The sequence below is a fragment of the Lathyrus oleraceus genome, chromosome 4, assembly GCF_024323335.1.
Source record: "Lathyrus oleraceus cultivar Zhongwan6 chromosome 4, CAAS_Psat_ZW6_1.0, whole genome shotgun sequence".
Classification (NCBI taxonomy): Eukaryota; Viridiplantae; Streptophyta; class Magnoliopsida; order Fabales; family Fabaceae; genus Lathyrus; species Lathyrus oleraceus.
The window spans coordinates 230991524-231017119 of NC_066582.1; the positions used below are offsets into that span (position 1 = coordinate 230991524).

A 25596-nucleotide genomic window follows, 5' to 3' on the forward strand; every position below is an offset into this window, starting at 1 on the left:
AGTAAGTTACATGACCGAAATAAACCGAACTCAATGTAAGAAGACCCAAGAGTAAGTCACATGACCAAAATAAACTGAACTCATTGTAAGAATGCCCAAGAGTAAGCCAATGAACCAAAATAAATCGAAATCGAAAACCAATTGAATTTAGCTTGAAGTTAACTTAAAGTGGATTCATGTAAGAATCACTGTATAAGAAATCAGTCAACAAAATCTATGCGTCCAAACGATTTTCGAAAGCTAAATTAAATTTTAACTCCGAGATCGCAACACAATGAAATCGATGCAACAATTAATCAAATATTTAAAAATAATTAATTAATTAAACTAAAAACAACTAATAAATTTGACCAATAATCAAATGATTAATTATCAATCTAAAAATTAATCAAGAATAAAGAAAGAAAACATCAGAATTAAAAAAGAAAAGCTGACCGAAAGAAATTGATAGAGGGTGCAAACATTAACTTAACTGAGGGCCAAATCCAAGGTCTAAAACCAACTAAACCCCAATTAATTTATATGTCATTATTATAATAATAATAATAATGTTAATATTAAAGAAATAAAAAAAATAACATTGTTAAATGAGGGGGACGGCTGAAGTTTTGTAGCAAGGCTGTTGGAGTGAGTGTATGGCGTGTGTTTTGTTATTAAGGAAGTATCACGTGAAGCCAAAGATTTTTTTTTTAATTAAAAAACTTGTCATTTCTTTTCACCTTTTTGAAAATTGAGAGAGTGTATCAAATTCTATGAAGCCTCAAAGGTGAGGTTATGTTACTATTTAAAAAATGCCAAGATACTCACGTTTATTTTTCTTTATTGAATTGAGTGTGAGGAAAAATATATGTGAGTGTTTGTTCATTGAGGAAAAGTTATATGTGCAATATAAAGTGAAGAGTATGAATGCTAGTGAGATTTTTAAGAAAAAGGATCAACTCACATGAAATGAAGATCATGCGGGTTTTGCCTCATGTTTCCGTAGCCTCTCTTTTTTTTATTTTTTATTTTGGATTTCAAAAAGAGTGGGAGCTATTGATTGCGTGCGGCCGCTAGGTTGTAATGGTTGGTCTCCGAGTTTTTCTTATCAGCCAAAGATTAAGAATATATAACATACATTTTAGGGCTTTCTAAAATTTACAATGCCATAAATACTCTTTTGGATGCTTTTAAAGTGTAAAATAAATTTAAAATAAATAACACAAATAAAAATCAAACAATTTTAGATAATCAAAATAAAATCGAATTAAATATATAATAAAAAAAATAGTTAAAATCGGGTGCAAAAATACTTAAAAAAAACTAAAATGAATGCACTAAAATGATCCGCACAAAATAAACTTTTCTGAAAGATACAAGTTTTAATCAAATTTTAAAATAAAAAATAATAAATTAAAAGGTTCAGATTGATCAAAATGCAACCGAAAAAATAATCGAAAAATTAAAATGAACACGTCAGTTTAAACTACGTGAATCGTAGAACAATAAAATTGACATCAACAAGTTCAATTTTAAAATTTTTTATCCGTTAATTTCAAGTAGATTTGAGAATCAGTCAACTAATTCCACTTCCCACATAATTTGAACTAACATCAAATATGATTCTTGTTCCATTAACTCAAATAGTTGACTTAAAACACAATGATTATATTCAAATGCAAACACTTGAAATATGTATACTAAACCGAACAGATCCAACACTTAATTAAAAGATTTACAATTGAAGAGAAAACTCGTTATACAATAATAATGAAATGAAAGCTTAAAAGTCAAATAACTAAATTGTATTGGAATTGTCCCCAGACATGTAACTTTGTCTAGTTATAATTCAAGGTATGTAAAATCATTCTTTGTTTTTCGCACTTCCTTTCCAGTAGTACAAGTAAGATGGTCAGTATTGTATATAGATAGTTATCGTGTACAGATTTATTTGATAATCGAGATTTTTCTCTCCATTTCACTCTATATAAGCATCTTATAAGTATTTATTAAAAACAAACTCTTTCTATTCATCATTTTAAAATATTTCTTTAATTTTTAGATACCAAAATCTCTTCCTATCATGTGAAACCAAATGAGTTGTTGTGAACATTGTTTAAGCACTACTTTGTCATTTGACATGATTGTTTCTTTAAATATTCATAACATTTAACAACAACAATGTTGATTTGAGATCAAGAAACCAAGTGACTTAAATTCTTTGGAAATACAAACTCAGCCCCTCCCTCAAATACCATTTTAGCTATCACCTCTGAAGCTCTCTCAGTGATATGCAACCAATCCCAAAATAAGTGATCATCATGATTCACACAAAGACTAGTATTCAAAGTTTTTAAGCAAGGTTCCTCTTTATAGAACTTTCTTATTCCCCAAAGTTTGTCATTCAAGGATTTCAATAACAAACCATCTTCATTCAACATTCCAAATCCACAATGATTTTGTTTCAAGGTTTTCAAACATGGACCCTCTCCATTCAACTTTCCAATTCCACAACATGCTGATTTTGTATCATTCAACCCTACAACATAATGGTTAATATTATTCAAATTTCAATCATGTAAATACTCTATTGTTATTTTATTGCTTACCAAAGGCCAATGGATCTTTTAACATGGCTTTGAACATTGCATAAGTGTTCCCAAGTGAATACTCGAATTCTTCGAACTCCAAGCTTAACTTTTGCAGAAGAGTTTGAGTTGCTTTATAGAATGCAACAGCAAAATCATTCAATGGCTTCACACAATTCCCTCCATTGATAGAAGTTACTGCAGGATAACACCCTATAGGTGGAACACTTAAGATGCCAAATTTTCTAGCCCCTAACTCATACAGTTTCTGCAGCTTGCAATATTGTCTAATAAATCAATCAATCTAAGCAAGAAAAACTTAGCGCAAATGGTTGATGCGTACCCTTATATAAGTGTAGTAGTTTAGTTGTAGAAGAGCTAAATTTTCTTCCTTGCCTAAATGAAATACTCCACTTTCGTTTCGATCATAATCGAAGATGTCGCTGCTACCGATGCTAATGAGAAACAAAGCCTTTGAAACAAAACTAGCTGCCTTTGTTGGCCCTAATATCTTAGTGATATTTCCACTGACTAGTGCAAATTGTTGCACCTGCTTTTCAAGGCAAATCACTTCTCCCTGCAAAGATAAATATTATTTCATGTTTATGTTTGTTTCATTGCATATAATAATAACAATAGATTAATCAAAATATATAAAGTTATGTACCCATTTTTTGTAGCCTGTATATCTAAGAATTCCAGATCCACCTGATGCGAAATTCACACCTAACATAATGTTGTGTTTGAAACTGTATTGAAGGTTCTCCAAATCCAAAAATGATGGTGGACTTTTCTTATAACCCAATCGTCTAGCTAGTTTGAACAAAACATAGTTAATAAAAATTATATGAACGTTCAGCAAACATTGTGTAAATGTATTTATTTACCAATTTGGTCAGCAATGTTGAGACCGTTGCTATATCTTCCGGTGGGAAATGAGTTATGGAAATCAATCCCATAATAAGGGCTGTTTGCTTTTGTTTTAGAGTTAAGATAATTGTTGGTTCCAACATCAAAAGTTGAATCACCAAATATGTACAATGTTGGCACAATCTCATTCGCTACGTTGATGTCAAGCATGGACATAGTGTAGAGAAGAAAGAAAAATACAGAAGCATAATTATTTGTGATAATAGAATTAGTTTTGCCATTGAATGAAGTCATTTCTGTGCCGGAAAATTTATTAGCATCATGGCTCATATATGTGCCGGACAGAACATCTCTAATAACAAATGACAATGTTAAAACTCATAAAGTAACCAAACAAAAATGTATAAGGTTAAATTAGTGGTCTCAATGAAAACAGGGTTTGTAAAACATAGGACATTGACTTGGTTTATTATACCATACGGCCCTTATTATTATCGGCAGCAATCGTTTCCTATGTTCATATCTATTTGTTTTCTTATTCGTACTACGAATATTTATTAGAATAATTGACAAATTAATGTTTGGCTGTTTATTTTTTGTTTTCTTAAGATCGAATAGTGATAATTTGAAATTCAAGAAAAAATAAGTAATAATGTCTTAGATTTTGGAGATTTTTTTAAAAAAATAATCAACTTTTTTAAAAATAAATTCAAAATAACAAAATTTTCAAATTTTTTCTAAAATAACCACATTTAAAAGAGGATGCGCCAGATGAACCGACACATCTCATATGGATATAGAGGAGACGTCCAAGGCATTGGTGCCTGCATTGGTAGCCTCAAGAGGAGGCGTCAATGCCCTTGGCGCATGCATTAGGCCTCATGAGGAGGCGCCAATATCTCTTGCGCCTGCATGGTGCCTTAAGAGGATGCGCCAATGCCTCTGGTGTAACACCCATTTTTCTATCCCAAAATACTTCATATAATCAGAGTAAATAAACACGCATATAAACAAAAGGGCGTCACATCGACGTTTTCAAAAACTAAAAGCTTTCAAAAACCAACATCATTCATCATCAATATACAATACACCTGGTCATTTAAAATAACACATTTCACTTATCATGAATATTCAAGAATATGCGTTCGCAGCGGAAAATAATGAATACTCATGTATTTCATAAAATGATCCATGTCTCATACCATGATCATCTCTCAATAATCTCCTCAAGATAACTAAAACCATATCCAGCATATTTGGCACTATGGCCTCTCAAACCGCAATTTTCAAATAAACATGTTCACAAGTAATAATATCATACGTATCCAAACCAGATATGAGTTCAATACTACCAATCTACCCCGTGTTACATGACCAGAGCATTGACTCACTACTTAGTCTCTAAAACAAAGCACTGAAGCTCTCCAGCTAATCTCAAGTGAGCTACCGCCCACTTACTTCAGCAATACTACTCTTGAGTATCTGCACGATGCCATGTAAAGCATCATTCCAACAGAAGGGTGAGAATTCAAATCATTATGAAGAAGTATAATAAAGCACAATGATTAAATCAACAATTAACGAAATTCATCACACTTCGTATAACCATGTAAATAATACCAACCAATATTTATTTCACATGTTTCAAGTACACATAAAAACTCAAGGCGTATCATATTCAAATCCAATATTATATTCTCAAATATACACACAACTACAACTATCACATAAGCACATATTTTGCCAATTTATGTATCCAAACATCACCAAAATTCAATGACCATATCTCATACACACATCACAATCACAACAATGCATACACTCCATTATCACATAACTCTAATGTGACTCAATGTAAGACATGTGACTCTATGCATGTGGTACCGCAATGTGAACCCAACGTTTCACCGCTTTCCGATTCAATATCTAGAATCCAAGCCACTACGTCTATTTCCAATTAAGGATCAACGTCTGCTACGCCTATTTCCAATTAAGGATCAACGTCTATGTGAACCCACAGTTTCACCGCTTTCCGATTCAATATCTAGAATCCAAGCCACTACGTCTATTTCCAATTAAGGATCAACATCTGCTACGCATATTTCCATTCAAGTATCAACGTCTATCACCATGTGAACCCACAATTGCACCGCTTCCACCATGAAGCCGACCATGCCATGAATGAATGTACAACACCAACAACATATGCAATTACGATCATCTCTACCATCTTAACATTCCACATATCACCATAATTCAACTCTATGAATTATCCACCAATGATACATATACACATTCATAACAATATACTATTCACATATATAAACTAATTATCAAATACGCACACTTAGATTTCACTTCAACATGAATACAACTTTTAAAATCTCAATTTTTCATTTTTCAACAGTGGTAACCGGTTAATGCTCGGTGGGTAACCGGTTAACACAAAACAGAAGCAAGTAACCGGTTAACGCTCTGTGGGTATCCGGTTAACATAAAACATAATCAATTTCCTTCGCAGATTTTTAAGCAAGTAACCGGTTACGGCTCGGAGGGTAACCGGTTAGCGTAAAACAGAATGCAGAATTTTCTGCATTTTTCATCGTTGAAGGACTTTCGGACCTCCGATTTCGATTCCGTAAAAAGCCAAACGTTCAGAAAATTATAAATCATACAATACTCTAAGTATATAACGTTAATTTGCATTTTTAACACAATCAAATCACCACAAATCAAGAATACTCATCAAAACCTAACAATTTCAAACAACCATACAAAATTAGGGATTTTAACCTAAACATACTTCTACCGATTGACCCAATCATACTATCCCATAATAATAAGGATTCTCCCCCTTACCTCTTCAATTCTCTGAAAACCCTAGCTCCTCTCTTGTTCTTCCCCTCTTCTCCTTACTTTTCCTCTTCTCTTTCTCTATTGCCGTCAAATGATCAAAATAATCCTACTCCTCACTCTCCTCACCTCTTATATACTAGTATTATATTTGAGCTTAAAGAATGATACCTCTAATTTAATTATTAGGCCCAATAATACCTAGTATTATAATATCTCTATTTAATTCAAATAAATTAAACCAACACAATATGCACACCAAGTTAATTAATATAATCACTTATTCAATTATATCCCATATCAACTAAATAATTAATTAACACACCAAATTAATTAATATAATCGATTATTATACTACCTAACAACCAATTAATTAATTAACACTCTAAATAAATAAAATAAAATAATAATAATAATATAAGAAATAATTACTAAAATTGGGTTGTTACAACTCTCCCCCACTTAAAAGATTTTCGGCCTCGAAAATTTACCTCAAACGAACAACTCCGGATACGATTCCTTCATCTTATCCTCGAGTTCCCAAGTAATATTGCCATTGGCGACTCCGCCCCATATCACTTTCACCAAAGCAATCTCCTTACCACGGAGCTTCTTCACTTCTCGATCTTCAATTCGCATAGGTGATGTATCAGTCGTCAAATTATCCCGCACTTGAACATCATCTAATGGAACAACATGCGATGGATCCGCAATGTACCTCCTCAATTGAGACACATGGAACACATCATGAAGATTAGAAAGTGATGGTGGTAATGCAATTCGATATGCCACTTCACCTATCCTCTCGGAAATCTGATAAGGACCAATGAAACGCGGCGTCAACTTACGCGACTTCAAAGCTCTACCAACACCCGTTATTGGCGTAACTCGAAGAAACACATGATCATCTTTCTCAAACTCAAGGACCTTCCTCCTCTTATCATGATAACTCTTTTGACGACTCTGAGAAGCCTTCATCTTCTCTTGAATCATCTTAATCTTATCCGTAGTCTCTTGAATCAACTCGGGTCCAATCACATCACTCTCCCCCGATTCGTACCAACATAAAGGAGTTCTACACCTTCTACCATAAAGAGCCTCAAAAGGTGCCATTCCAATACTCGAATGGAAACTGTTGTTATACGTAAACTCGATCAAACGCAAGAAACTATCCCAATTTCCTCCTTGTTCCAAAACACAAGACCTCAAAAGATCTTCAAGTGACTGAATAGTCCTCTCCGTTTGACCATCAATTTGCGGATGATATGCCGAACTCAAACGCAACTTCGAACCCAAAGCACTTTGCAAACCTTCCCAAAATATCGAAGTGAACCTCGGATCTCTATCCGAAACAATGCTCGACGAAATACCATGTAAGCACACAATCCTTTCGATGTACAACTTAGCAAGTCTCTCCATCGAATAATCCATCCTCATCGGAATAAAATGAGCACACTTCGTCAACCTGTCCACAACGACCCAAATCGCCTCACAATTACTCGATGTTCTCGGCAAACCCGAAACAAAATCCATAGAGATACTATCCCACTTCCACTCGGGAATAGATAACGGTTGCATCAAACCAGACGACTTTTGATGTTCAATCTTTGACTTTTGACAAGTCAAACATGAATACACAAATTCCGCTACATCCTTCTTCATACCTTGCCACCAAAACATCTTTCTCAAGTCTTGATACATTTTAGTAGCACCAGGATGAATACTCAGACCACTTCTATGCCCTTCCTCGAGAATACTCTTTCTCAAATCCGCAACATCCGGAACACAAACTCGATCACGACACCTGATGATACCATTCCCATCAATCCGAAAGTCACCACCTTTGCCTTGATTAATCAATGTCATAACATCGACTAATTTCAAATCTGACTTCTGACCTTCTCTAATCTCGTCAAGAATGCCACACGTAAGCTTCAACATACCAAGCTTAACACACGAAGGCGTCGCTTCACAAACCAAACTCAAATCTCTAAATTGTTCCAACAATTCAAACTCTCGAATCAACAACATAGACATGTGCAATGACTTCCTACTCAATGCATCGGCTACAACGTTCGCCTTTCCAGGATGATAATTCAAACCAAAATCATAATCTTTCAAGAATTCCAACCATCTCCTTTGCCTCATATTCAATCCTTTCTGATCGAACAAGTACTTCAAACTCTTGTGATCACTAAACACATCAAATCGCGATCCAAACAAATAATGTCTCCAAAGCTTCAACACAGACACAACGGCGGCCAACTCTAAATCATGCGTCAGATAATTCCTCTCATGAACTTTAAGTTGCCTTGAAGCATAAGCTACCACTTGCCCTTTTTGCATCAAAACACCTCCCAAACCCAACAAAGAAGCATCACAATACACAACTAAAGGTTATAATGGATCCGGTAAAATCAAAATGGGAGCCGTAGTCAATCTTCTCTTAAGCTCTTGAAAATTCGCTTCACACTGCAAAGTCCAAATGAAAGCTTGACCTTTCCTAGTCAACTGCGTCAATGGTAACGACAACTTAGAAAATCCTTCAATGAACTTCCTATAATAACCAGCCAAACCAAGGAAACTTCTAATCTCAGCAACAGACTTAGGAGCTTCCCATTGAGATACAACTTCAATCTTCGCGGGATCCACAAAAATACCACCACTCGAAATCACATGCCCAAGAAAACTTCCTTCACTCAACCAAAACTCACATTTAGAGAGTTTAGCAAACAACTTCCTCTCTTTCAACACCGATAACACAACCTTCAAATGCTCGACATGATCCTCTTCACTCTTGGAATAAATCAATATATCATCGATGAACACAACAACAAACTTATCCAGATAATCATGAAAAATTCTATTCATATACTCCATAAACACACCAGGTGCATTAGTCACACCAAAAGGCATCACGGAGTACTCGTAGTGACCATACCTTGTCCGAAAAGCAGTCTTTTGAATATCCTCAGGCTTTACACGAATCTGATGATACCCATACCTCAAATCAATCTTGCTAAACACACAAGCTCCAACCAGCTGATCCATCAGATCATCAATCCTCGGAAGTGAATACTTGTTCTTAATCATCACTTTGTTCAGTTGTCTATAATCAACACATAATCTCATAAAACCTTCTTTCTTCTTGACCAACAGAACAGGTGCACCGCACGGCGACACACTAGGACGAATAAACCTCTTCTCGAGCAAGTCTTCAAGTTGACTCTTCAACTCTTTCAACTCAGAAGCAGACATTCTATAGGGAGCCATCGATACAGGACTAGTTCTAGGAACTAAATCAATCGAAAACTCAACCTCACGTTCCGACAGTAAATCACTTATATCTTCCGGAAATACCACCGCAAACTCACAAACTATTGGCAATTCTTCAATTGTCTTCTTCTCACAAATATCCAAAGTTGCCAACAACATAAACAACTGGGCACCATCTTGCACCGATTCATCAACTTGCTTAGCAGACACAAACCAATCTTCCTTAGCACCAATCTCAGGAAAATAACCGTCTTCTCTAAAACAGTTAACTAGCCAACACTGCACTCTTGCATGCAACAACATAATGTCCAAGCTCGATACAATTGGAACATTCAAGATAAGCAGACACTTCTCCCCCACTTATTTCATTCCCAACCTGCCAATGGAAAATAAAACAAGCATCGACAGTGTTCTCACACACATGTCGCATACTAGGGAACAAACATAATCAAACAACCTGGCCGGATGGACCGACCTGCTCTGATACCACTTATGTAACACCCCTTTTTCTACCCCAAAATACTTAACATATAATCAGAGTAAATAAGCACGCATATAAACAAAAGGGCGTCACATCGACGTTTTCAAAAACTAAAAGCTTTCAAAAACCAACATCATTCATCATCAATATACAATACACCTGGTCATTTAAAATAACACATTTCACTTATCATGAATATTCAAGAATATGCGTTCGCAGCGGAAAATAATGAATACTCATGTATTTCATAAAATGATCCATGTCCCATACCATGATCATCTCTCAATAATCTCCTCAAGATAACTAAAACCATATCCAGCATATTTGGCACTATGGCCTCTCAAACCGCAATTTTCAAATAAACATATTCACAAGTAATAATATCATACGTATCCAAACCAGATATGAGTTCAATACTACCAATCTACCCCGTGTTACATGACCAGAGCATTGACTCACTACTTAGTCTCTAAAACAAAGCACCGAAGCTCTCTAGCTAATCTCGAGTGAGCTACCGTCCACTTACTTCAGCAATACTACTCTTGAATATCTGCACGATGCCATGTAAAGCATCATTCCAACAGAAGGGTGAGAATTCAAATTATTATGAAGAAGTATAATAAAGCACAATGATTAAATCAACAATTAACGGAATTCATCACACTTCGTATAACCATGTAAATAATACCAACCAATATTTATTTCACATGTTTCAAGCACACATAAAAACTCAAGGCGTATAATATTCAAATCCAATATTATATTCCCAAATATACACACAACTACAACTATCACATAAGCACATATTTTTCCAATTTATGTATCCAAACATCACCAAAATTCAATGACCATATCTCATACACACATCACAATCACAACAATGCATACACTCCATTATCACATAACTCTAATGTGACTCATTGTAAGACATGTGACTCTATGCATGTGGTACCGCAATGTGAACCCAACGTTTCACCGCTTTCCGATTCAATATCTAGAATCGAAGCCACTATGTCTATTTCCAATTAAGGATCAACGTCTGCTACGCCTATTTCCAATTAAAGATCAACGTCTATGTGAACCCACAGTTTCACCGCTTTCCAATTCAATATCTAGAATCCAAGCCACTACGTCTATTTCCAATTAAGGATCAACGTCTGCTACGCCTATTTCCATTCAAGGATCAACGTCTATCACCATGTGAACCCACAGTTTCACCGCTTCCACCATGAAGCCGACCATGCCATGAATGAATGTACAATACCAACAACATATGCAATTAATATTATCTCTACCATCTTAACATTCCACATATCACCATAATTCAACTCTATGAATTATCCACCAATGGTACATATACACATTCATAACAATATACTATTCACATATATAAACTAATTATCAAATACACACACTTAGATTTCACTTCAACATGAATACAACTTTTAAAATCTCAATTTTTCATTTTTCAACAGTGGTAACTGGTTAACGCTCGGTGGGTAACCGGTTAACACAAAAGAGAAGCAAGTAACCGGTTAACGCTTTGTGGGTAACCGGTTAACATAAAACATAATCAATTTCCTGCGCAGATTTTTAAGCAAGTAACCGGTTACGGCTCGGAGGGTAACCGGTTAGCATAAAACAGAATGCAGAATTTTCTGCGTTTTTCATCGTTGGAGGACTTTCGGACCTCCGATTTCGATTCCTTAAAAAGTCAAACGTTCAGAAAATTATAACTCATACAATACTCTAAGTATATAACGTTAATTTGCAGTTTTAACACAATAAAATCACCACAAATCAAGAATACTCATCGAAACCTAACAATTTCAAACAACCATACAAAATTAGGGATTTTAACCTAAACATACTTCTACCCATTGACCCAATCATACTAACCCATAATAATAAGGATTCTCCCCCTTACCTCTTCAATTCTCTGGAAACCCTAGCTCCTCTCTTGTTCTTTCCCTCTTCTCCTTACTTTTCCTCTTCTCTTTCTCTATTGCCGTCAAATGATCAAAATAATCCTACTCCTCACTCTCCTCACCTCTTATATACTAGTATTATATTTGGGCTTAAAGAATGATACCTCTAATTTAATTATTAGGCCCAATAATACCTAGTATTATAATATCTCTATTTAATTCAAATAAATTAAACCAACACAATATACACACCAAGTTAATTAATATAATCAATTATTCAATTATATCCCATATCAACTAAATATTTAATTAGCACACCAAATTAATTAATATAATTGATTATTATACTACCTAACAACCAATTAATTAATTAACACTCTAAATAAATAAAATAAAATATAATAATAATAATATAAGAAATAATTACTAAAATTTGGTTGTTACATCTGGCACCTGCATGTGTGTTGCCTTGTTGGGCGCTTAGCCTTTTGGCGCATGCATTATATACCTCCTCTCTATAAATACCTCGCATTGGATGCAATATTTTTCACACAAAATCTTCTCCTACTACCATATTTTCTTTCATTCAACTTAACTCTCCTTCAAGTTTTTATGTTTTAACCATGTCTGAATACATTCACAAGCGAAATATTGATGTAATATTTTCCGTCGTTGCGTCTCCGATAAAGATTCGTCTCTAGAGTACAGATTCGTTTAAACGTCTTAATCAGACGTTGGACGGTTGGTTAGATGGTGAAAGGATTAGAAGAATACAATGGCTTATGTCCACGTTCAACCAAAATGGAGAAGTGCGTGAATGAATGGATATTAAGATTGACCGAGACGTTCGTAGGATGATGCATTACATGTTCAAAATTGTTTTGATGGTTGTAATCGCCTAGTTATTGTATTGTAGTTGTTTTAATTGTTTGTGTTGTTGTTTATGTAATGATATTTGCTCACAAACTTATAATATTAAATCAATTTAGTTTTTCATATATTGCAACAGAGGTACATTTGAATTTATCTGGTTGTGCTCGTTCCAACACTAGGACAATTAGTACGATTGTGACTTGGCTGACGGCATGAACTACATAATCTAACCATTTTGTTCGCCGTATCCATTTCGGTTCGAATCCGGGTGCTGTTTCGGCGACCCTTTTTCTTCCTTCGCATAACTTCGTTGTGCCAGATGGTCCCCTTGATAATATTGTCCGAAGAATCATCCGAGTACGAAAAAATAATTAAAACTCGGTGTTATATTATGATTTTATTTGGTAATTTTTTATTTCCATAAAGTACATATAATTCAGTAAATATTATGTATTTACCGTTGTTACGCAACACTAATAAGGTAAGCACATATAGTTGGGGTTCAACTGTGTTGGCCCATCAATATAGTGCAATGTGTAAAACTGCAAAAGAGAATACTTGTACGTTTTTTTCATGTGCGTATTTGCTACAAGCATGGGGTTGGTCAAGAATTTCGTCACTCGCCCCGATAAACGAGAACTCATTCATGTTCCCGTTTGCAACAAACTAAGTGTAACACTTTACTATTTAATTAATTATATTTTATATTACAATTAACTATAAATAATATTTTTCAATTTTTTTGATCTAAGGTGGTCAGTAAGGGGGATGAACTACAATAGGTGTCTGAAACACGCTATTGTAGTCTATCGCAATCTATTGGACCACATTGGACCTGACGATGTAATACTCCTACACAATTATATTTTAATTCAAAAATACTTATTAAATTATTTATCATCTAATCGTTTTGTATTATTTTACAGTTTATCTGGAGGCCATACCTGGGTCTTGATCATGATGTGAACTATGACGATGTTGCAGTTTGGACAACAAAGACACCGATTATCCGGTTCATGAAGGAGAAGGGCGATCCAAAACGCAGTGGAATTTAAAATTTCTCCTTTAATGATCCTTACGAATGGGCATGATCAGTGATAGAATCGTTACCTCTTGTGGTGATTGTAACCTTTGATGCAGATCTACGAAGCGATCACGAATGTTGAACGATGACAACGTCTCTACTCAGTCCACACGAATAGATTCCTTCAATCTCAGTGCTAGCTGCTACGAATGAAGGCTTTGAGTGAGAGAGAGAGAGAGAGAGAGAGAGAGAGAGAGAGAAAAACGAAATTGCAACTGCACAAATGCTTCTACACAAGGGTTCTATTTATAGAACCACTTGTGTGGGCTGCAAGCTAAAAAGCCCACTCAAGTGTATGTGGCCCAAATCTTATAATATGCCAAAATCACTTAAGCGCGTGGTACCTTACCATATTTCGTATTCTACTTAAGTACGCCGTACCTTACGATGTTCTACAATTCACTTAAGGGCACCGTACATTACGGTATTCCTTAGTTACTTTATCTCTCATCAATTCGTCCTTTTGTGTGTGACCCTGTAGGTTTTCGCGGCATTGGGAATTATATTAAATCACGTATTTAACATAATAAACAGTGAGCGGTATCTAGCAACACATCACTACTACCCAAGACACGAAAATGTCACGTGATCTGACAAATCCTTTTGTGATAATACTTATATGTACAATTACCTTTTTGCCCTTATGTCTATATTGAACACAAGGCATAGACCGTGTCATCCTTGTCCAGTTCAATATTGGGCCCATAGACATTTATCCTGTTACGCAGGATGAGAAAATTCCATCTAGGTCACTCATGTCCCTTAGCATGCTTCGTGAAGTACCCATCAACTATCTTTATGGTCATCCAGTTACAGACAACGTTTGATCAGCAATAAGGCACTCGACTCTACATCTAGGGTCCATAGTGGTTTCAGGTCGAAGGGTGGTATACATCATTATCACCATGAGAATAACTTATGACACTTTGCATAACATTCTATATAGTATTCTCATAGCGGGTCAATCCAATATAAATATTACTCTTAATACTCATACCTATGTCTAAGACTTGATAACTCCTTATCCATGATCCATGAGATGTGATCATCAGTCTATATACATAATAGTCTTAATGATTTAATGTTATCCTACTTCACAATAAAGCTCGACTATGGATACTTTAAGAATAGTGTCCTTATGTTTAATGTGATCTCATGATTAAGTCACACTTGATACATTAAACGGACTATCTATTCTAGGGACTTTATTAGACAAACATAATAAAGAAAAAGCTTTTTATTATAAATAAATAATTTGATACAAGTATCAAAAGTATTGGCCTCTAGGGCTTACACCAACAGTTCACTACTGTGGAAATGCACCAGAGTGACTGGGTCAAACTGCAGTTCGGCATGCAACAACAGATTCCAGAACCTCCCACGTGTTTGGGGAATTGACATCAAAAAAGAGTTGATGCCCAATAGGATTATTCATACTGAAGAGATTTTGCAAAAGAGATGTCTCGTCAATGGAGGAATCAACGACAATACATCTTAAACGAACCAGTCATCCATGGTGCAAGACCAACTCAACAATATATGGCGTGGTTTAGGTCAGTAACAACTCAACAATTTGTGTCTGAACCGCGGTATTTGACGGATCCACGTTAACTAGCTTCGTCATCGTACGCCCCACAACAATTCCCCTTCCAACACCAATGTCACTCAAAACGAACAACCAACCTCACAACATCAACCTACCACATACACACAACAACCAAACACCCAACCTCGCAACCCGTTCATGCCATCCACCCAACAACCAACCACCCAACGTCGCAATCCATTCATGCCACCCACCCAACCACAAAACCAAGAATCAAACTCTACCACCAACAACCATACTCTTCAACCACAACCGTCTATAACCCAGATGATTCATATGGGTCACTTTATCTTAGCCCATCACCAATGACCACTTAAACATTCCATCACCAAAACACACAATCATTGTTTAACTATAGTACGCCCCATGAACCATTGCTTTGTTTTCAAAACGTTTCAATGTCTCAATTTGGGCAACTATACCGTCCATAATCCACCCAACCTCGTTGACCTAACTATGATGGTATGGGCACCGAACTCCATTACGGAAGCGTCGTTGGCCAGAGCCCCTCCGGATATTGGGAACAAATGATAACACATCTGTCAAATACCGCTGGAACTTCTGCCGGACCTTCACATCAACCATCATTCGATCAGGTCAGCACACAAAGACTCAAAACACCTCAGGAAAATCGTGGGAGACCTCAGAGACAAACTAACGCACTTGGATGTCGAATATGGGAACGTTTCAATCAGGCCGGTCATTAAATTTTTGACAATCCAATGTAACATTTATTATATCATGAATAATTTTTTTCTTTACATTATTTTTTTTTATTTGATAAATAAAAAAATTAAAAAAATATAAGAGTGTATGTGCCAGATGAATTGACGCATACACCACATACACCATGCAGGCGCCAGATGAATTAGCGCATACACCACATGCACCATGCAGGCGCCAGAGGCATTGGCGCCTCCTCATGAGGCCCAATGCAGGCGTCAAGGGCATTCGCGCCTCCTCATGAGGCTATCAATGCAGGCGCCAATGCCTTGGGCACCTCCTCTTGATGTATAAGGGATGTGCCAGTTCATCTGGCGCATCCTCTTTTAAATGTGGTTATTTTATAATTTTTTTTGAAAAAATTGTTATTTTGGAATCATTTTTGAAAAAGTTGGTTATTTAAAAAAAAATCAGTGTTGGAGGTCCACCAAATTTTTTTGCAATAGCTCACCACGACGCATCCTTATAAATAGCTTCAATACCATATTAATTATTAATTCAATGATAATATGCGAAAAGACATTGAATTTAATGGTTGAGCTTTAGCTCGCATTTAATCCAATTGGTATTTTAATTTAAAAAAAAGAGGAGAATGCATTTTCACTTTTATTTTTCAAATTAAAAACTTACATATGTTTTGGAACTCAAATGAATTTGCAAATATATATATATATATATATATATATATATATATATATATATATATATATATATATATATATATATATATATATATATATATATATATATTGCATTTCATCGATATATTAATGGATCATCATGAGGGATAAATTTTTATATTGGATCAAACATTCATTTAAAAGTAAAAAATTCACCCACAAAAATGAGAGACAGTACATATTCATCAAAAATCTTAAAATGATAAATGTGTGAGTCTGCGAGACTTAAAACTCACATTTCTTTCTCAACCCAACTCACACTTATTTCTCAACCCAACTCACACGTATTTCTCTACGAGACTTAGAACTCACATTTCTTTCTTAACCCAACTCACACTTATTTCTCTATCCATTATGCCCGCCCCTTAAGCAGAACATCTTTCATTAAACTGCAATTTTTAAGGAGAAAATTACAAACCCTCAAAACTGCAATTTTTAAACAGAAAAATTGAAAACCTTTTCTCAATTACAATTTTTGAACGGAAAATTATAAACCCTCTCTCAATTATAATTTTTAGACGAAAAAATCGTAAACCCTCTTTCAACTACAATTTTTAAACGGAAAAATTTTAAACCATCTGAACAAACTATTTTTGAACGGAGAAATAGAAAACTATCTCAACAAAATATTTTTAAATCGAAAAATATGAAACTCTTCCAACAAACTACTTTTGAACTGAAAAATAAAAAATTCTTTCTTAATAAACAACTACCTAAATCCCCAAGACACCTAAAAAACTATATTTTGTTATTGTCGTAGAAAAGTAAAATTAAATATCTTTATTTATATTAATACTTAAATTATATTTTCTTTCTACTATCCGATATGGGATTTGGATTATATAGTATTTAAACAAACATACACCTTTGCTAAAAAGAAATAGAAATGAGTGTTTAAAGTCCACAAATCATAATTCAACAATAATAATATATATTCTCTTAAATATAAAAATGAATAGTCAATAACGTTCTTCGGTACACCATCACCCGAGTTTAAACTCTAATATTTAAAATTTCATATGAATTTTGAATAATTATTATCACTTTATATATGAACCAACAAAAAAAACTTTAATAAAAACACTAAAGTTGTTGGATTGAAGTGATGTGGGATTTTTTTATTTAAATAATCATGTTTTTCAATTAATTTTTTACAATAATTATAATTTTAAATAAAATATTAAATTAATTATTTTTCAAACAAAAATAATTCGCTGGCAAGAGTAGTAGTCACTCTGAATGGCGCATGCGTTTATTTTTTAATACATATGCGTCATGCATACTGGAAAATGCTTATTGGATGCGTCAATGCATGTGGCGCATGCATGCATCCTTTATAAGCATGCGCCATATGCAGTGGCTACTGCATTGTTTAAGGTTTTTTATATATACTTCATCCCCTCCCCATCATTTTCACTGACCTTCATCCATTCCCTTTCATTTTTCACCCATCTTCTAAGTCCCTCCTTCAATTTATCTTGAAAATATTGTCTTATATGTTGCTTTATATAAACAAGAGAAATATCGATTTGATTTATTTAGCAGTAAAGCCTCTGATGAAGATCTCAATACTTGTCTTCCATTCAAAACACTTAAAAATAAACGAGTTTAATTTGGTCCTCATGGGATGAAAAATAGAGGTCCGGATGCACTTGTCCTTTCAGCTCCCGAGTATTATGATTATTGGTCGTACTTAACTTGTGGTTAGATGTTTCTCTCCCTTTAAGTACCAACGATTAAACTCGCCAAAACATTTCATAAACAAAAACTTTTTGGATGACAAAGAGAGGTCAGGATGCAATTGTCCTTTCAACTCCCGAGTACTTGGATTTCCAGACGTACCTACCTTGTGGACCGATACTTGTCTCCCACTTAAAATCAATCACAACCAACTAAATTCAATATTTTTGCCTTCGAGCATTCCAATTTTTTTCATAAAAGACATGTTATTTTCGTTCTTCCGCAATACATGCAAACAACGCTTAAGTCTCCCACGCGCAAGTATACAAGTAACATTACTGCTAGAACGAGAACGTTAACATCATTCAATAAAAACAATCAACAAATACTTATCTTCTATCCCATTAACTACGGGACTCTGATTTTCTCATTGCACTATGGGAATATGTGGGCAGAGGATTTCAAAATCTTTGCGAGCACATTAACTAAAAACTTATTTTCCCTTTAATTAAAATCAATCACAAGTAACCTTTAGATAATAACAATCATCCGCGCAAAACAATCAAAACGGTTCCCGTTAATTACAACGGATGTGCGGGGTACTAATACCTTCCCCTTGCATAATTGACTCTCGAACCCGAATTTGGTTGTGAAGACCATCTTCTTTTTCTTTTAAAGTGTTTTACCGATACTCCCCTTTTCTTTGGAATAAATAAAGTTCAGTGTCAAATCTGTATTTTTTAGGCGCGACAGCCGACACATACAAAATCTATCAAAGTGAAGTGGATGTTCAAGCTGAAACACAATGTTGATGGCTCGATAGAAAGACATAAAATGAGATTGGTAGCTCAAGGCTTTCTTCGGAGAGAAGGACTTGACTACTCTGAAGTATGTAAACCTGTCCCAAGATTGTAGACTGACAGTTGGTTGTAGTCTTGGCATGCAAGCAAGGCTGGTCGATATTTCACTTAGATTTGAAATCAACATTTTTGAATGGTCTCTTAGACGTAGAAGTCTATGTCACACAACCTCCTGGACTTGTGATACATTAAGAAGCAAGGAAAGTGTATAAGTTGCACAAACCGCTCAATGTCCTTAAGTAGGCACCTAGGGCATGGAACAAGAAGATTGACTCATGCTTATTCGAATTGGGCTTCGTCAAATACAGGTTTGAGTATGGTTTTTATGCACAGGTTATGGCACAAGATATAACGATCAACTGCTTATATATCAATGACTTGCTGGAAATTGGAAATAGATTAGAGAACTTGTCGAAGTTCAAAGAGTTAATGAAGAAGGAATTAGAAATGTTGGATATGAGAAACTTGTCTTATTTTCTAGGCATGGAATTTCAGATGTCGAAGCAAGGTATGATGCAGCATCAAAGAAAGTAAGTCAAATTTGAAGCATTTTATTCGACTTCTGCATCTTCACCTGTCGAACTAAATTTGAAGTTTGAGAAACATGGATATGAAGACAAATTCTATGCAACTTTGTTCAAAAAAATTGTCAGATCTCTAAGATATGTGTGCAACAGTCGAGTTGATATAGGTTTTTTAGTCGAATTAGTTAGCAGATACATAAGTTAACCGAGGGTGTCACACATGAAGGCTGCAAGAAGAATCATGAGACACTTAAAATGATCGCTAAACCATGGAATTCTATTTCGACGAGACTATGAAAGCAAATAAGTTGTGGTTACTTGCTATTCAGATGTTGATTGGTGTGGAGATAAGGAAGATCGAAGAAGCACAACTTGTTATTTCTTTCAAGTATTTGGTGCCCTAATCTCATGGTGTTCGAGAAAGTAATCTGTGGTGGTATTGTCATCGTGTGAGATTGAATATATAGTAGGATTATATGTTACGTGTCAAGCAATCTGGATCAGATATGTGCTGGAAGAGATTGAGTTCGAAGTGAAAAAATCTCTGGTGGTGCAGATCGACAACAAGTCAACCATAAATCTTGCGAAGAATCCAGGTCTGCATGGAAGGAGTAAGCATACTGAGGCGATATTTCATTTTCTTATGGAGAAGGTAGATCGAGGTGAATTTGAAGTGAATCATATTTGACCGGCATTTTCACCAAAGGATTGAAAATCGACAAATTCCTGAATTTGAGATAGAAATTAGGAATAGTTTAGATGGATTATAATTAGCGTTTGTTGGACAACTTGGATTATAGGGGGTATGTTGAGATATATGTAATATAATTCAAGTTGTGTGTGACCCAAGTCCAAAGTTAATTAGGGTTTAGGGTTTGTTATATTTATTACTTAGTAGTCAAGTCACTTAATTGTATATAAATAGATATTTTGTAATTCAACTTTGTAACATAATCATAATTCAATAATACAATCCTTATTTTCATTCTCTCTCATTCTTTCTCTCCTCACTAAAAATGCCTCACACACTAACAAACTCAAGATATTGAGAGCTATTGATTTGAAGGTGTTTTCATGTGGAGAGAACATGCTCACGTGAGGTGAGAAGCTCTGTATTTTTGGAGTGTTTTATGGTGTATTTAGAATATATCATTCTCAATCTTGAAATTGAGGTATTTATAGAGGCTTATGGATTTGGATTTAGGAGACTCGTGAGGAGTGATATCCATACCACTTTGATTATGGAAGTTGTTGACCGCCTACTTCTTAAAGAATCGTGACCAAAATTGATATATGTCATGTACACGTCATCGTCCATGTTATATTTTAGGACGAGCCACATTCTATATGGATGTTGGGTTTAGGCGACGTATTCTTTACAAATATATCTACAACACTGTTTTCTAATTTTACAATAAAAATTAAAACTTGCGTTACTTAATATTAGAACCAGCAGTAAATATTGCAGAATTTATCTTGATTTAGTTTCCTTTACTAATTGGTATAGGTCTGTGTATATAAGTGAAGATGATTTGAGGTCGAAAATAAATATACGAAATTTATATATTTATGCGTCTAATGTTTTTTCTTTTCTTTTTTCTAATACAAGAAAGTAATTGAAAGACCTTTTTAAATAAGTATGCAACTCAAGTCAAATATTTTAAAATATTTTAAAAAGAATTCACAATCTACCAAATTTTGGCATTGAGCCTGTGTCGCAGCTGAATTATTTGCATGATTAACGTACAATTCTTCACCAAATAAACAAAGTGCGAAACATATATAATATATGAACAATTATTATAAGAAATATCCGTAATTGAAATAAATGAAACAAACAGGTATAGACGTAGGAAAGTGGCGTTACCATACACACTCATATAACATTACGCTTTCATCAGTTCTTGCTGATTATTTCAAGGCCAATGGTCGGCCATATTCTTGATACCTTTCTTTCTATACTCTTATGCGCATTTTTAGTTACTTTTTATGCGCATAAATGTTTATATAAACACATGCAACGACGTTCTTAGCATTAAGACTAAGAGATTGAAGCATAAGTTCTGTGTGAAATTCTCACACAATAAGCCACAGAAAATGGCATCATTTGCATATAACTATGGTTCAGTCTTTTTCTTTGTTCTCTTCTCTTTTGCTATGCTTGACATGCACGTAGCTAATGAGGTTAAGGCTGTGCGAACATTGTTCATATTTGGTGACTCAACTTTTGATGTTGGAACCAATAACTTTATCAACTCAACTGCAAAAGCCAATGTCCCTTATTATGGGGTTGATTTTCCTTTTTCGATTCCAACAGGAAGGTTTAGCAATGGCCTTAACACTGCTGACCAAATTGGTAAACACATTAATTTTACCCGTACACATTTTTTAATCTAAAACGACGTAACAATAATCACTAGAAACTCACACAATTCTGAGGTTCTCGATTCAAACCTGAGTTAGGCTTTCTAGACAATATTGTACACATATTTATGTGGTTTTATTGATTTAATAATTTACTCATGTTTTTTCTATGGAAATATTATAGCTAAACAATTTGGTTATCAGAAGAGTCCACCACCATTTTTGGCTTTGGATAAATCTCAATATAGTTCCAAGCTCAACATTTTGAGGGGTGCAAATTTTGCTTCTGCTGGATCTGGAATTCTTAGGCAAACAGGACACAAACAATGGGTAATTTTATTATCATTTATATGATCCGCATTATTTTTGCTAGGAACTTATGTACTTCTATAGCATCGACACTTCTAAATAAAGTCGTGTGAGTATCCAACACATGCCAGTATATGCATCAAATCTACACTGTCACATGTAGTGGTTAACTAAACAATTAGATAAAATGTGAATCTCCTATTTGCAGCAAGAAGTGGTTTTCCTTGAAAAGCAAGTTCAACAATTTGCAGTGGTCCGTGAAAGTATAAACAAACTATTGGGAGAATCAAAAGCTTCTAATTTTGTTTCAAAGGCTGTGTTTCTGATCAGTACCGGAAGCAATGACCTCTTCGATTTCGCAAGTAACAAAAGTGACATTCATTTTGGCGTAGAAGAATATTTCTCTATTCTACAACTCAACTATTTCTCTCATATAAGGGTACATCACATAACTTTTACTACAATTTTTTATCATTCAATGTAAAAAAAATTCATGATTTTGATTTCACTATTTAACTACATGTGATCAATGATCATTGCAGAATCTATATGAATTAGGAGCTAGAAAGTTTGGTATCCTAAGTGTTCCACCTATAGGGTGTTGTCCTGCAGTAACCTCTTCCAATGGAGGAAACTGTGTGAAGCCATTGAATGATTTTGCTATTGCATTCTACTCAGCAACTCAAGCTGTTTTGCAAAAACTGAGTTTGGAGTTTGAAGATTTTGAGTACTCTCTTGCAAACACTTTTGCAATGACCACAGCCTTATTAAACACTCCATCTACATTTGGTAAGCATATATTATATACAATACTAATAATTCAATTAAACTATTAAATTTTGTTTTAATTATTAATATTTTGTTTAACATATTATAGGGCTGAATGATACAAAATCAGCATGTTGTGGAATTGGGAAGTTTAATGGAGAGGGTCCATGTGTGAAAGCCTTCAATGCAAATCTTTGCCCTAACCGTGATGATTATTTGTTTTGGGATTGGTTTCATCCAACTGAGAAAGCTTCTGAGTTGGCAGCTGAGACTCTATTTACAGGTGGGAAAGAGTTTGTGTTACCAAAAAATTTTAGTCAGCTAAATTGTTGATTTAAGATGATTTTCAAGAGATAATTAATAATATCTAATTACTTAAAATAAGAGGGAAATAAACCAGGCACCTTGTTAATCATTATGCATAAAATGAAATGCAGATCGATGAGATAAAAATGCCTCATATTTGTCTGGATGTAATCACAATATAAGATTTATCATTGTGCTCGTATTATATATATTTTTTCAATTTTATTTTCTTTGTGAAAGAAAAACATGTCCTTTGTGATTTAATTTTTTAATAGATTGATATGATTTTTTCAATTATATATTTTCGCAAATAATATAATAAACAAAATAAGGACATTATAATGTTTTTTCTTTTAGCTGTATATGTGTTTGCCAATCCCTTATAATATGATAGTTTTTGGCATGAGAATGTTAAGTACATTTTTTTAATCAACTTGCCCTTCTGACCCTATCATACAGACAATGAGAAAGACTTCATATATATATCATAAAGAACCGGCCAAACAATTTTATAAGTAAATGTATTATGGTATAATCGAAATGAGAGATAATATAGACACTTTTTTTATATCCTAGTGAACACAAAAATAAGAAAAAAAAATGATAAATAATTTGAAAACGCTTCTATTCATAACAACCAGACACAGAAGATCTTCAAAGCTTGAGGATGCCTATACCTGATCATATTTATTATCTAGAAAAGACTTCCTTAATAGTATAAAGGAAATTTGAGGTTGTGGGAATAAATGATAACGTTTAAATCACTTACTCAAATGTCAGAAATTAAAAATTAGGGAAAATGAGGGAAAATGAGCAGCATATAACTCCACCCACCCACAATCTATGGCTAGTAAAATTGTGAGAAGAAACTCTCACAAGGAGGAGGGACTCATCGCTTTCTCATCTGACCCAGAAAATCAACATTGCCTCCTCCTACAGCCGAAACACTTTTCATCCATCCCCCGAAAGACGAACCTCAAGCACTAATAGAGGCACAAGTAGATCCACTCGAGGAAATGGAAAAAGAGCATCTCACGATCACCTTTTAGGAGACATTCCTGTAAATAATATATACTATGACGACGTTTTTACCACGGTTATCAAACCGATCGAGGGGACACTTAAAATTCAAACTCCTTCATTTTTTTTATTATTTTTAAATTAAATACAATTTATATTTTACCTATTGAAAAGAGATTGGCTTCGACTATTGCTAAAATATTAAGGAATAAAATATGGAAGGATGTGGCATCTGCTAGCAAGTCATCTAAGGCTTTCAAGAAAAGTGTTGATGTTGGACCTGCTAAAGGTTGGAGAAAAGTTGTGGCTCCTACTAAGAAAAGAAAGGAAACACCTTCAAGTGACTATGAGTATGATGTCGAACAGAATGTTCAAGACATCATGCCTCTAAAGAAAGTTATTGGAAAAAAGGTCCCTACTAATGTGCCTGAAGATCTCATTGAAAACAATATCTTTTCACTTTGTTGAGAATGTTGAAAAATGGAAGTTTGTGTAACAAAGGAGGTTGGCTTTGGAAAGATAATTTGGGAAGGAAGCCCTTGAATGTAAGGAGGTAGTAAGTCTTATTGAGAATGCATGATTAATGAAGAGTGTTAATGGGTTTGATAAGTGTTATGAAATGCTAGTAAAGGAGTTCATTGTGAGCATTCCTACGGATTGTGACAATAAAAAGAGTAAGGAGTACAAAAAGATGTGTCTGAGAGGTAGATGTGGAGTTTTCTCCCGAGGTGATTAACAAGTTTATGGGAAGCTGTGGGGATGAGCAGACTGAAGTAGAAGTAACTGATAACACTGTTTGCAAAGAAATCACTATCAAACAGGTG

The 25596-nt window shown here is 34.6% G+C and overlaps 2 protein-coding genes across 2 annotated transcripts; one reads left to right on the forward strand and one right to left on the reverse strand.

Moving 5' to 3' along the window:
• Positions 1-2174: 2174 nt before the first annotated feature.
• LOC127074753 (GDSL esterase/lipase At5g55050) lies at positions 2175-3750 on the reverse strand. Its single transcript, XM_051016099.1, has 5 exons — positions 3455-3750; positions 3235-3380; positions 2911-3144; positions 2589-2835; positions 2175-2518 (listed from the first exon to the last, which is right to left on the reverse strand). The coding sequence occupies exons 1-5, from the start codon at positions 3729-3731 to the stop codon at positions 2175-2177; spliced, it is 1248 nt and encodes a 415-aa protein (XP_050872056.1). The 5' UTR covers positions 3732-3750.
• Positions 3751-12725: 8975 nt separating this feature from the next.
• Positions 12726-23779, forward strand: LOC127136812 (GDSL esterase/lipase At4g28780). Its single transcript, XM_051063332.1, has 8 exons — positions 12726-12750; positions 20324-20344; positions 20476-20657; positions 21986-22361; positions 22554-22699; positions 22887-23117; positions 23221-23467; positions 23556-23779. Exons 1-8 carry the CDS (start codon positions 12726-12728, stop codon positions 23777-23779), a joined length of 1452 nt encoding a protein of 483 aa, XP_050919289.1.
• The last annotated feature ends 1817 nt before the right edge of the window (positions 23780-25596 follow it).

Excerpts from the sequence above, each read along its gene's own strand:
- LOC127074753 (XM_051016099.1), bottom strand. The coding sequence starts at position 3,731 with ATGACTTCATTCAATGGCAAAACTAATTCTATTATCACAAATAATTAT. Across the intron at positions 3,145-3,234 it reads ATACAGGCTACAAAAAATGG|GGAGAAGTGATTTGCCTTGA; the intron begins GTACATAACTTT and ends TTATCTTTGCAG. Across the intron at positions 2,519-2,588 it reads AAAAGATCCATTGGCCTTTG|GGTTGAATGATACAAAATCA; the intron begins GTAAGCAATAAA and ends ATTATGTTGTAG.
- LOC127136812 (XM_051063332.1), top strand. The coding sequence starts at position 12,726 with ATGGTGAAAGGATTAGAAGAATACA. Across the intron at positions 12,751-20,323 it reads GAAAGGATTAGAAGAATACA|TTGCTATTCAGATGTTGATT; the intron begins ATGGCTTATGTC and ends AGTTGTGGTTAC. Across the intron at positions 23,118-23,220 it reads ACTATTTCTCTCATATAAGG|AATCTATATGAATTAGGAGC; the intron begins GTACATCACATA and ends TGATCATTGCAG.